General features: G+C 47.6%; 1 protein-coding gene across 5 annotated transcripts in view; it reads left to right on the top strand.

Moving 5' to 3' along the window:
• The window catches only part of KLHL18 (kelch like family member 18), a 154,503-nt gene that overhangs the window by 129,432 nt on the left and 12,026 nt on the right, over positions 1 to 13,045 (top strand). For all 5 annotated transcript variants that reach the window (XM_060308777.1, XM_060308776.2, XM_060308778.1 and 2 more), the window contains exons 2-5: positions 1,402 to 1,532; positions 4,669 to 4,809; positions 9,277 to 9,475; positions 11,674 to 11,834. In XM_060308777.1, the coding sequence (XP_060164760.1) occupies positions 1,468 to 1,532; positions 4,669 to 4,809; positions 9,277 to 9,475; positions 11,674 to 11,834 (566 nt within the window). In that variant the 5' untranslated portion in view covers positions 1,402 to 1,467. The remainder of the gene's footprint in view (positions 1 to 1,401; positions 1,533 to 4,668; positions 4,810 to 9,276; positions 9,476 to 11,673; positions 11,835 to 13,045) is intronic.

Genomic DNA, 13,045 nt, shown 5'->3' with positions numbered 1-13,045 from the left:
GGACCTGCACAACATGAATACCAGAAGGCAGGGATGAGTTGGGAGCTATTTGGAGGCTGACTACCACAAGTAATAACTAAAAGTGAAAATTCAAGAAATAATATTAGAGGCATATTACTTAGAAAGATAGAGATAAATACCAGAAGAAAGTGGCTGCCCCAGGAGCAGAAATCAGGGAACCAGAAACTTCTGGTTTTCATTATAAGCCTTGTAAAACAACTTTAAGAAATATTTGCATTTATTACTGTGATTTTTTTTTTAATTATGAAAAACCCTCAAAGCATGCAGCCATTTAATGTCCCCAACACTGGTAGTAGGACAACACATGGATTATATGAGGAACTCCTAGAATCTGAATCTAGTAAGGATCCTTTGGTATTTGGATGGTTGTGTGCTTGATCTTGAAGGACAGTTTACAGATAATAAACCTAAAGTTCAGTGAAAAAGAGGACATAGTGAGAGAACCTGAGCTAGAATCCTTGAATAAATACGACACAAAGAGATGAGCATCAGATAGTGAGATGGTTCTGGCATTTCACTAATGTGGAACTTAGGTGAAGGGGAGGAAAAAAAAGACTGTTTGCTCTTTCTGAAGAGTAGAAAATTCTGAAGTGGAAATGTTTATGTGTCTTGGAGCTATAAATGGCAAAGTTAAAGGGAGTATCCTTTTGGCAGATAGTTGGAAAGCACTTTACGGAACTCCCCAGGCTAAGGATGTGTTCCTGAGCATTTGGTACAAGTTAGAGAGAGTCTGCCTCTGTCCACATGAGCCCTACAGGCCATGCAGAGCACTGGCCAGTCCACAGCCCCAGTCCTTCCAGCTGCTGCTGCCAGGGTCATGTTCCTTAGAGGACTCTGGGCTCCTTGTGGTCTACCACAGCCTGGTTGGTGCCCAGGGACCCCCTAACATCTGTGCCCACAATGCCTCCTCTGTCCTTGATCCCCACATGCACCCCCTATTCAAGCTTGTTTCTCCTCATCTCTTCCTGTCACTGTTTACTCTTCTGGAGGAGCCTACTGTTAGGTGCTTCAGCGTTCTTGGCCACTTTGTCTCTTCCATCTACCATCTAATAAAATTGGAATCAGGATAAAGTGTTCGAGAAATCAGGTCTTTGAGTTGGTGGGGGGAGTTTGGAGGGGTGCAGTGAAGATTGCCATATAAATAAAGACTTTTAACCGTTTTAATGCCTTATGAAAATGTGTTGTCTACATTCTCCTACTATAACCGTGTATGTTGAGTTTAAAATACTTCAAGGTCTCCATGAAAAGCCTCAGCTATCACGTCCTGGGATGCCATCAGTACCACTCCAGTGGGCAGACAGTTGAGCTGTGGAAGGGGCAGGGTGGGTTTTTGTTCTTGCATTCCTCAATATCTGTCTTTGTATTTTACTTTGCCTGCAGATTGGGGACCACAAATTCAGTGCTCACCGGATCGTCTTAGCAGCCTCAATCCCGTATTTCCACGCTATGTTTACAAATGACATGATGGAGTGCAAGCAGGATGAGATTGTAATGCAAGGAATGGACCCAAGGTACTAAATTCCTCCATCAGGTTTCACAGCCTGCTTTCTAGGTGCAGTTTCAGCCTTGTGTTTGGTGCCCTTTGAGGGCCTTCCAGCAGGACCCAGTATCAAGCACAGCTCCACACACACAGTAGGTGACCAGTAAACAAGCTAGAACCTCAGCCCGTGGCCTGAGACAGGGTTAAAATAAGGAGGGTTTTGATGTGTTTTAACTCAATGAGAGTAACACGTCTCATAGGAACTAGAGTCCAAGATACGTTTTTAAAACTAGGACTGGGTACAAAGTTGGTGGTATATTATTCTCTTCACTTTTCTGTGCTAACCTTTCTAGCTGGCAGACTAGTCTTTCAAATAAGTGTCTTCATTCATTACCCTTCCCATCAGTCCAGAACAGTGTTGTCCACTGTTGTCCAACTTCCTGCCTCGATGGAGATGTTCTGTTTGTCCTCTCCAAATTGGTAGCCACTAACACATGTAGCTGTTGAGCACTTGAAATGTGACTAGTGGGACTGAGGGACTGAATTTTAAATATTATTTAATTTTAATTCATTTCAATTTAATTTTAGGGGAATTCCCTGGCAGTCCAGTTGTTAGGACTCCATGCTTTCACTGCCGAGGGCCTGGGTTCAATCCCTGGTCAGAGAATTAAGATCCTGTAAGCCACGCAGTGTGGCCAATAAATAAATAAATAAATAAGTAAATAATACATCATAATAAATTTAGTTTTAATTAGCCACGTGTGTCTACTGGCTGTTAATGTGATGACGCAGGTCGAGAAGGTAGCAGAAATCATGGTTATTTGATGGGTGAGAAAACTGAAGCCCGGGAATTCCCTGGTGGAGCAGTGGTTAAGAATCCGCCTGCCAATGCAGAGGACACGGGTTTGAGCCCTGGTCTGGGAAGATCCCACATGCCGCAGAGCAACTAAGCCCATGCACCACATCTACTGAGCCCGCACTCTAGAACCCAGAAGCCACAACTGCTGAGCTCGCGTGCCACAACTGCTGAAAGCCGTGCGCTCTAGGGCCCATGCTCCGCAACAAGAGAAACCACGGCAATGAGAAGCCTGCGCACCACAACGAAGAGTAACCCCCACACGCTGCAACTAGAAAAAGCCTACGCGCAGCAATGAAGACCCAATGCAGCGAAAAATATAAATAAGTAAAATTAAAAAAAGAAGAAAACTGAAGTCCAAGGAGGTCAAGCCCAGAGTTTATCCCTCTAAACATCTTTCAGTGTCCCAGAAAGCCCTCCATAATGGAATCATTGGCTCCAAATGTCAGTAGTGCTGAGGTTGAGCAATTCTGCCCTAGATGAGTTTTAGGGTCAGGAGGCAGTACTATAAACCCTGAAATTGCATCATTTACACACTTACTTAAAGTTATCCTTACATCTAGACCCTCTTTACAGAAATACTTTCCTGACTTCTGTATGAAGGCTTTATATAAACATATTCCACAGTATGCCTTTTGGGGCCTTGAAAGGAAAAAGGCATATTTATATGACTTAAAAGATTTTACTGCAAGTCTGTGAACTGAGGCTGTGTGTTTATAACCTAGGCTACATCCAAGGGTCCACTGTACACCTACTATGTACCTGGCATTGTTCTGGGGTCTGGGCATGCAGAGCAAACAGGACACGCAAGATGATTCTTGTTGGGAGAGAGACAATAAATAAACCGATGACTCCAAAATATTAGCCAGTAAGCTGTCATTTGTTGCCTAACGTCTTAATCTCCCCATGGTGAAAACTTGAAGGAAAGGAGCTAGGAAACTGTATGGTACCTTCCGGTTGATTGAAGGTGATTTGCTCCAGTACATGGAGAGGATCTGTATACCCACTGCAAGGGTGCAATCTCAGGCCAGCTACTTGTAATGAAAGACATAGAAGTGTGTCTATATCCAAGGGCAGTTGTACACTCTCATCTCTGAGGTCTGTGTCTGACAGAGCCATGCTAATCACCATGCACCATCCAAGTGCTTCATTTAACAGATAGACTGAGAACCTGTGATCTGTGCTGCTGTAGGTACTGAGGTATAGCAGAGGAAATAGAAAGCACCTCTTATTATTCCAACTTGCTAGTAGTGGCCATCTGGCAGTAAACAAATACATACATGATATGGCTGGGAAGTGAAAGAGATGTGAAAAAGGTAAAGCAGAATAAAGGCTAGCGAATGATGGTGAGGGTCTGTGCTATTTCAGGGTGATCAGGAAAGCCCTCTGTGATGAGGTGATATTTGAGCCAAGACCTTAGTTGGAGTGAGGGAGCAAGACATCTGGGGGAGGAGCCGTTCAAACAGAGGAAGTAGCCAGTGCAAAGGCCCTGAAGTGAGAGTGTGTTCAGCATATTGGAATAGAGTGAAGGGGAAAGAGTGGAAGGTGATGAGGTCAGAGAGATGGAAAGGGGCCAGACCACATACAGCCCTATAGACAGAATTTGGATTTCATTCTTGGTGTGAATTGGAAGGCAGAAAAAAATGTTGGAAACCTCAGGCTGGAAACTTATCCCAAAGAAATAATCCAAATATGTTATTTATAAAAGCTATTATGCTTACCAATAAAGGAAATAAATTGTAGCACATTTACATGTTGGATTACTTTATAGCAGCCGTTGAAAATGTCAAACATGGGGAGTTCCCTGGCGATCTAGTGGTTAGGAGTCAGCGTTCCCACTGCCATGGCCCACATTCAATCCCTGGTCAGGGGGAACTGAGATCCCACAAACCGCGTGGCATGGCCAAAAAAAAAAAAGTTGAACATGAAGTCAGTGTAGAAACATGGGAAAGGGCTTCATAAGTATTACATGATTATATCCATACAACTTAAGCATGCAGGCAAATAGGAAATGGAAATTAATCTAGAAGAATGACTACAGTTGACTCAGTAGTGAGATTCTGGGTCATTGCTTTGTCTTTTCAGAACCTTCTATAATAAAATCATTTGGGCAGTAAAGACAACCTAAGAAGTAGAATGATAGCTATGGTGAAGTAATTATTCCATTCAGGTAGATTCTCAAAGGGCATGGGCTAAATGTATTTGAGAGCGGGGCCCATCCGTTCCTCAGGTAACAATGTCAGCTTACTTAGGGCCTGAGTATCCTGTGGGCCGAACACCATCTCTGAAGAGCATCTTTCCTCTCCTCTAGCGCCCTGGAAGCTCTGATCAACTTTGCCTACAACGGTCACCTTGCCATTGACCAGCAAAACGTCCAGTCGTTGCTGATGGGGGCGAGTTTCCTGCAGTTGCAGAGCATCAAAGACGCCTGCTGCACATTCCTCCGAGAACGGTGAGGTGATGTGATGGGCCTGGCCTGTGTCGGGGAGCAGACCGTGTCATTTCTGGGATCCCCTGCCAGTTTGATGAGTCTTTGGGGGCATGGAGAGTCTCATGAAGGGAGTGAGATGGGAAGATAACTCTGAGGAAATGCCCTTTCTTGAAATCAGCATCAAGCAGTACCCAGTTCTTTGGGATGAACCTTTCAGGAACATGATTTATGGAGCCTTGCCTGTACTCTCCCTTGGTCTGACATGCACCTCTTCTTCTGGTCCTCTCTGTCCAATCTAACCAGCCACCACCAGATTTATTCAGTGCTCCCTCACTGTTCCATAGCTGTCTCCCTCTTTGTTTAGATCCTTCTCCCTCCTTGAATTTCTTGGCCTTCCTTTTTCCTTCTGCTCTGCAAGAGCCCACCCAAATTTCACCTCCTGGAATTCTCTGTCCCCTTCAGTCCCCTGGGAGCAATCATTATATGCTCCTTTAGAGTAAGGACCATGGATTATACCCCTACCTATGTCCAGTACTTGGCCGTGACCTTTTGAGGACTGAGCAGATAAGAAGGCTCTTCCTCCCCCTCAAGAGGCAGAGCTCGTAGTCACAAGGTAAAAGCTGCCTTTAACCACTAGAGGCTTGGGGGTGAGGGTTAGTGCTGGGCTGCCCACAGTGAGGGAGAAACCAGAACAGTGCCCCTCTGTCTGTGGTCTCTCCAAAGCCTGGCTCCACCTGATCTCCTCTGATCACAAGGCCCCTGGCCTGAAGACCAGCATTCCTCTGCCTCAGACCTGACCTCCTGAACCTCATCCCCTCTTAGAGCCAACCTCTCCCTCCCCCATTTCTGTTCCACCAGCTCAACTCACTTAGCAGCTCTGTGGACCCTGCCTGAGGTCCACATCCTGCCTATGTGGTGCTCACGGGCATCAGTGAGCACTGCTGTGTGTGCAGATGGTCTTAACGACCGTGGTAATGATGCTAACACGCAGGGGCGCTCTGCTGGTTTCGTTGGGAGGTAGGTGGTCCTGTTCGGGTTTTGCAGCTGGAGACCATGTAGTGAGTGCAGCCCCAGACCCTGGCTTGACCTGCCCTAGGATGCCTTCGGGGTCAGCCTAGAGAGCTGCGTGTGATGGGCTGTAGGGCACACACTGTCTGTCCTACTCATTTGCGAGCTTAAGGACACAGACTGGACTTGGTTCATCTCTGTATTCCCACAGAATTTGGAGAATGACTAAGTAAGGCCCTGTGGAAAGGGTGAAGTTGGCCATTCTCACAAGGGGACAACAGCTCCACCTAGGGGCTTTTGAGTTCCTCACTGTCAACACTGGATCCAGGCTCTATTATAAAGTAGTGTCATGTAAAAAGATGCTTAGAAAAGTGATTTTTAGACCAGTGCAGTTTTTACATGCACCAGTGACATATTAGGAAAAGGTACTTAAAGCACAAAGCCTGATGTTTTGAGTCTGTCCTTGACATTTTTCTGTTCAGCACTGGGAGCCCCCTTCTGAAGCCTAAACTCACACCTTATTCCTGTTTCTATTCTCTGCCACAGGCCCCAGAGGTTTGGCCTTTCTGTTTTCTTTTCAATAGCTACCATCACTGCCTGTGTTCCTGGGGGTGGTTCTCCCTGAGCCTGGCTGCAGAGTGTAATGGAGTCTCCCAGCTGTCCCCTTCCTGTGTGTTCTTGAAGACAAGCATGTGGGCCCTTCAGTTTCAAGGTTTGATTACTAAAGACTTGAGGGAAACCATCCTGAGCGGTTGTGAAAAGGACAGGGCATGACTGAGCACAGAAAAGCTGCAAAGCCGTCAGAATTCTTAGAGCAGTAGTTCCTGAAGCCATTTTGCCTGTTAGATATTCAGCCTGCTGATTTTTTTTTTTTCTTTTTTCCCATGAGGTTGGGGGTTGATTTTTTTCTGTGGCTCCTTTTCCAGCCTTCAGATGAATGGACCTCCTTGTTTTTAGGTGAGGATTGGAGGTGTGTATTTTCCAAAATTCTTCTCTCAGAACTGGATCAGAACATCAGATGCGTCAATGAACCAAGCCAATAACTTACTTAATTCAAGTCACTGCTTCCTACCTCCGATAAAGCATTACATCTTATCATGGTCAAGCTATGTCAGCAAGGAAGGAGGTTGTGAAGTGGCTATTGACAGATATGGGTCTCTATCTGCCCTTTGGGTTATTGTCCCTCTTGTCTTCCTCCTTCTCCTGAATGGTCCCCTCTCCTGCATGGCAGCTCTCCCTCCTTTTTCCCCACCAGCTGGCTTACAGACAGGCTCCCCACATCCTACCCTCTTAGATGTGAAAGCCCACTTCAGTGGAAAGTGTGTTTTGTGCTCAATCATTCCAAGCCAGTCAAAGACAACCAAAGGTGAGGCGCAGGAATCCTAACCTGGGAGGGAAAGGATGGAAATGTGTGCCAGTCAGCAAAGTGGATCATCCTTTCCCGCGTCTTTGGACTCTATCCAGTTCCTTGTCCGTGGTATTTGAACCCTCCTCTTGACTTGATGTCAGAGTAGTAGGAATGAGTGAAGCACATGCTGTAGAGGCCCAGGGAGGGTCTGTCCTCGTATCTGATCTGCCATACGTGCTTTTAACAAGTCTCAACCAGGAGAAAGGCTAACGTTACTTGACAGATGACTGAGCTGACATTCTGACCCTGAGTCCCGTATTTCTCCCTGGGCCATGCTGCTTGCCCAGGGGTGCTCAATGCTTATGTTTCCTTGGCCTTTGGAAATGGCCTAGGTTTCCAAAACAATGGACAGAGCCAGTTTAGGCTGGAACGAAACAACAGCTATGCAGAATTTAGACTAGTCATAAAGCCAGGCTCCTGAGATGCTCTGCCCTTTCAGTCCCTGACAGGTCTGCTACTGGCAGTGGGCAATGGTGAATATTGATTAGTAAGTATAGCTTACTGTAACCCTTAAATCAATATGGGGGAGAGGGGGAAGAGAAAGCGTTCTCACAAAGAGTAAACCTGGGCAATTTTAATCTAATATGTACCATCTCCCATCACAAGATAGTCAGTCACAAAATCAAAATAAGAAAAGCCATATCCGCCATGGTCCACTGCTGTCACCAAGATTTTGGAACTACATTGGGCTCATTTGGAATTTTCTCAGGTGTAATAGTAGTAAGAAAAACAAACATAATATAAATTAAACCAGAAGCTAACTTCATACCAAGCACCATGTCGGATGCGTTTCCTACATTCCTACTTAGTCATGGCCACAGCCCTAGGAGGTGAGTAGCTGTTGTCATCACCTTTTTCTAGGCAAGGCTATTACTGACACTTGAGGAGCCTAAGGAATCCACCCAAGTTGCCCAGTGTGGCAGGGTCAGAATTTACCCTGGGTTTCCCTGGCCCCGATGAGTGCAGGTCTGTCTCGGGACTGTGGGAATGTGCACAAAAGGCCAGAGTTCAATCTCAGCACCACCACTTGCTTGTAGAGGGACGATGAGCACATTTCTTAGTTTCTCCGAGCCTCAGTTTTCCACCTAAAAATGAGAGCAATTACTATTGTGGAGTGTTGTTTAAAAAATCCTGGAGAATGTGTCTAGAAACCCTGGCAAAGTACTTGACTCACTGATGGTGCCATATAAGTGATAGCTGCCGCTGTTGACTGAACAGTCGGGCCCATAGAGCCTCTTTTTGTTTAAAAAAAAAGGAAAGAAAAAAGTGTAAGGGTCCTGATATTAAAGAAGTCATTTCTCCATGTGGTTTAAACTCTGATTCTACATCTTCAGGGCCTTCCCGGTGACCAGAGGCGGACATTCAATCAAGAATGTCAACCACTGAAAGAAAGCAAAGTTTTCCAGTATGTGCTCTATTCTTCTCTCCTGAGAGCTGCTTCCCAGGACTTCCCAGAGAACTCACTTCACATAGACACACGGAGCACTAGGCCCAAGAGGCAGGCTCCTTTGAGGATAATCTGCCGTTTTTTTTGTTTTTTGGGTTTTTTTTTTGGCAGCGTTGGGTCTTTGTTGCTGCGTGCAGGCTTTCTCTAGTTGCGACAAGCAGGGGCTACTCTTCGTTGTGGTGTGCAGACTTCTCATTGTGGTGGCTTCTCTTGTTGAGGAGCACAGGCTCTAGGCGTGCGGGCTTCAATAGTTGTGGTGCGTGGGCTTCAGTAGTTCTGGCTTGCAGGCTATAGAGTGCAGACTCAGTAGTTGTGGCGCACAGGCTTAGCTGCTCTGCGGCATGTGGGATCTTCCCGGACCAGGGCTTGAATCCGTGTCCCCTGCGTTGGCAGGCGGATTCTTAACCACTGCGCCACCAGGAAAGTCCCTGCCTTATTTTTATACCTTTACAAGTTGAGTCCCAGAGAAGCTCACCTGATGTCACACAGGGGGTTTCCACTAAAGCTGAGGACAGAGCTTGTTTTTTTTTCCATTCTGTAACTCTACCCAGAACCAACTTGAGAATGATCAAAGATAACATTCTTCCTCTAACTCTTTTCTTTTTATCTTCTCTTACGCCAAAAGGCTTCACCCCAAAAACTGCCTGGGTGTACGCCAGTTTGCTGAGACCATGATGTGTGCCGTGCTATACGACGCGGCCAACAGCTTCATCCACCAGCACTTTGTGGAGGTGTCCATGTCGGAAGAGTTCCTGGCCCTGCCCCTGGAAGACGTGCTTGAGCTGGTGTCTCGGGATGAGCTGAACGTGAAATCAGAGGAGCAGGTCTGTAGAGCAGTCCAGAGGTGACATGGGGGCTGCTGCTCTTTCTCACCTTTGTTTTCTATTTTACTTTTTTCAAAATGTAGATCATGGTGTGTGTGCAGCTGCTGTTTATTATGGGTTTGCTTTATCATACTGTATGCATTTTTCTTGAAAACTTTTTATACATTTTAGTGTCTAAATAATATTCAGCTGATTTTTATCAACCCTGTGACCCTCATTCTTCAATGTTCAGGTTATTTCCAAAATTTACTATTAGAAATAATGTTTCTGTGAACCAGAAATGAGCATAGATAACTTTCTGAAAGAGTCTTACTCTAAAGGAGAGTAGAGCGTGGGGGCAGTTGCTGGGCGGGGGACATGAAGTCAAGAGGCTTTTGTTTTTTTTAAGATGAGAGAAATTACAGTACAGTTGGACTGCTGATGGGAATTTTCTGGAAGAGAGGGAAGAATTGGTAATGTAGGAGAAAAGGGAGAATGGTGTCCTGGGATAAGTGAGAAGAGACAGAGTGTAGGGCACAGGGTGTGTGAGAGGAGCTTAGGCTGTTCACATCCACGGCCACAAGAGGGAGAAGGAGAGCACATGCCCAGCGCAGGGGGAGGATGGGTGGGAAGGGAGATGCCAGAAGTTTTTATTCACACTCTCTTCTTGTTTGTTTCTGTGTTCTCAGCTGAGAGTGAGGATGAGGGAGGAATGTTAGACGTTTGAGGAGAGATGAAAAGGTATGAACCAGTCCTCTAGGAAAGGGGGAGAGTAAATGGACGAAGCTCGGGAAATGGAGAGGGCTGGATAGGAAGCAGGGCCAGATGAGATTTTCAGTCACAAGTTCAGTATGAGCTGGTCAGCCCTGTTGTGTGTTTTCTATTAGCTGCATATACTGGTGCAGGGTAGGGGGTGAATTGGATATAAAGAGCTGGACTTCACCAGGGTACAGATTTTTTTCCAGGTAAGTGTGATTAAGAGAGATAGGAGACTAGCATGGGAATAATGACCCTTGGAATCCGTGTCGGGTGAGAGAAAGGTGAGGAAATAGACTGCAGGGGACCTGAGAGGGAGCCATGCCCAAGGCTAAGTGGAGTTGGTTGCATGGAAGAGGAGGTGAAGCTATTGGCAAGGTGAGGTGTGGGGGATCACAGGGTCCTCTGAGGACAAAGAAGACATCTTCTTGGAGCGGTCAAGAAAAGATTAAATGAGAGTGTAGGGTGTTAGTAGCAGGAGAGGAGTGAAGGACATCCTTTCTGTTCAACAAAAGTGTGGTGCAAGGTGTCTTAAGAGGACAGTGAGTCAATGTTTCTTTGAGCAGAGGGTGACGAGGGCTGGGTGGTGAAGGGCGTCGGATGTGGGGGGAATTGGACCTGGCCCTGCAGGCATCCAGAGCACCACTGCGGCAAGGCCTCTGCTCATCTGGTCAGTTGGTCATGAGTCCTGGCCTATCATGAAGCTGCCTCGGCAGAAGGAGCCCCAGGCTCCAGGAGGCAAGCCGTTGGGATGTTAGTCCCAACTCAGCTCATTTCCTTAATGTCTGAAGAGTCCTCACCCCTCCGTATTAGTGACCGTTAGAAAAGTGAACTCTGAGCTCAGCAGTGTGGACCCTGAGATTTGTAGGAAAGAACCCCGTCCCAAGAGCAAGGGGTTCTGTTCCTGGCTCTTCCACTAGGTAATATGACCCAGGGCAGCTCACATCTATTGCAGTGATGCATTCTACAAGGGCTGTGGGGCTTTAGAGGGAGATATCCTTGTGACCAGAGCCATTAGGGAAGCCTCCTTGGAGAACACGGATCTGGATCCAGGCCTTCAAAGAAATGGGAATGGGGTTAGATGGAAAGGAAGAGATGGGGGCATTCGAGGTAAAGGGGACAGCCGGCCTGGCTAGAGAAGAGGGTGCAGGAGCGGTGGGACGGAAGGTCAACAGCACTTTGTTACAGTACAGGAAGGAAGAAGGAAGCTTTGACAGGTTTTCGTTAGGAAGTCATAATGAAAGCCAGGAAGGTGTTGCAGTAACCTAGGCTTGCCTTTCAAGAGAGTGGGCTGAATGGGGTAGCTGGGGACGTGGAGAGAAAACAGTGGATTCAGGAGACAAGCAGGAGGAAAGATTGGTGGGCCCAGTGTAGGGAGCAGAGGGTTTGAGATTGGAGGGTACAGGGGTGTGGCCTCTGGGTGGAGGAGTTGCCTCCAGAGCTTCCCCTCTCTATTGTGGCAGGTGTTTGAGGCCGTGTTGGCCTGGATCAGATACGACCGGGAGCAGAGGGGACCCTGCCTGCCTGAGCTGCTGTCCAATATCCGCCTGCCCCTCTGCCGGCCCCAGTTCCTGTCAGACCGAGTGCAGCAGGATGACCTGGTGCGTTGCTGCCACAAATGCAGGTGAGCAGAGGTGGGCCTGCACGAGGATGATGCCGAGGGTCTGGACGGAGAAGAGAACTTGGCCACTTAGCTCGGGGGAGGAAGGATTTGGAGTGGTCGTTCTTTTTTTTTTTTTTTTTTTTTTTTTGCGGTACGCGAGCCTCTCACTGTTGTGGCCTCTCCCGTTGCGGAGCACAGGCTCAGCGGCCATGGCTCATGGACCCAGCCACTCCGCGGCATGCGGGATCTTCCTGGACCGGGGCACGAACCCGTGTCCCCTGCATCGGCAGGCAGACTCTCAACCACTGTGCCACCAGGGAAGCCCTGGAGTGGTCGTTCTTAATTCACAGCACACAGATTGATCTGCCTTCTGTCTAGAACCTGGAAGAGCCTGAGTCTCTCACCTTTGGGCAAAGAAATGTGCCGCATGGGAGCATCAAGGCAAAAGGGGCTTCCTCCCCTAAGTTATTTGAGGATTTTCTGGCATCTCCTTCCATTGAGCTGTTTGTGGACCTACAGGCGTCTATACTGCCTGCCCGGACCCTGTCCACACCAGCAGCTGAGTTATTGGTGACTTCCTGGGGCTCCTCATCCTCTTCAGTAAACATTAGTCAGTGTGCTGGCCTCAGGTGGGTCTGCCCAGCTACAGTGATGGGCAGGGGTGGGGCATGTTTAGCAGCATGCAAAACTGTTACCCAGAGTAAATCAAAAACAACAGGGTGCAGCAGAGCCACCAAAACAGCTCAGGAGACGGCAGCCCTGTAGAAGGATTGTTATAAAAGTAGAGCAGCAGAGGAAAATACGCATCTTCCTTCAAGCTGCTCCTCATATTCACAGCTGGTTCAGGAGGGAGTCAGTGGCGTGGTCCATGCAACGTGCAAGTGTGTGTGTCAGGGAGGGGTGGAGGTGTGGCTGGAGGTAGCTGAGACCCTGTGAGGAGCAGTCTCAAGGATGTTGTTGGGGGAGTTTGAGCTTTGTTCTGTAGGCAGTGGGCAGTTATCGAAGGGTCTTAGAAAACCAGCTTGGACCCCAGTGTGGAGGCTGGAATGGAGGGGTGGGGCTGGAGGCAGGGAGATCTCTCAGGAGCAGTTGGCTTCTGCTGCCACAGTCCGGGTGAGATGGTTAATTGCTGGGTGTGTGCCATAGGGATGGAAAGGAAGAGCTGGGTCTGAGTGGCAGCAGGATGCGAGCAGCTTGTTGAACCTCCCCAAGGCTAGCTATTTTAGGGAACA

This window comes from Globicephala melas, chromosome 11 (assembly GCF_963455315.2).
Source record: "Globicephala melas chromosome 11, mGloMel1.2, whole genome shotgun sequence".
Taxonomy (NCBI): domain Eukaryota; kingdom Metazoa; phylum Chordata; class Mammalia; order Artiodactyla; family Delphinidae; genus Globicephala; species Globicephala melas.
This window is presented reverse-complemented; position numbering and strand designations above follow the sequence as displayed.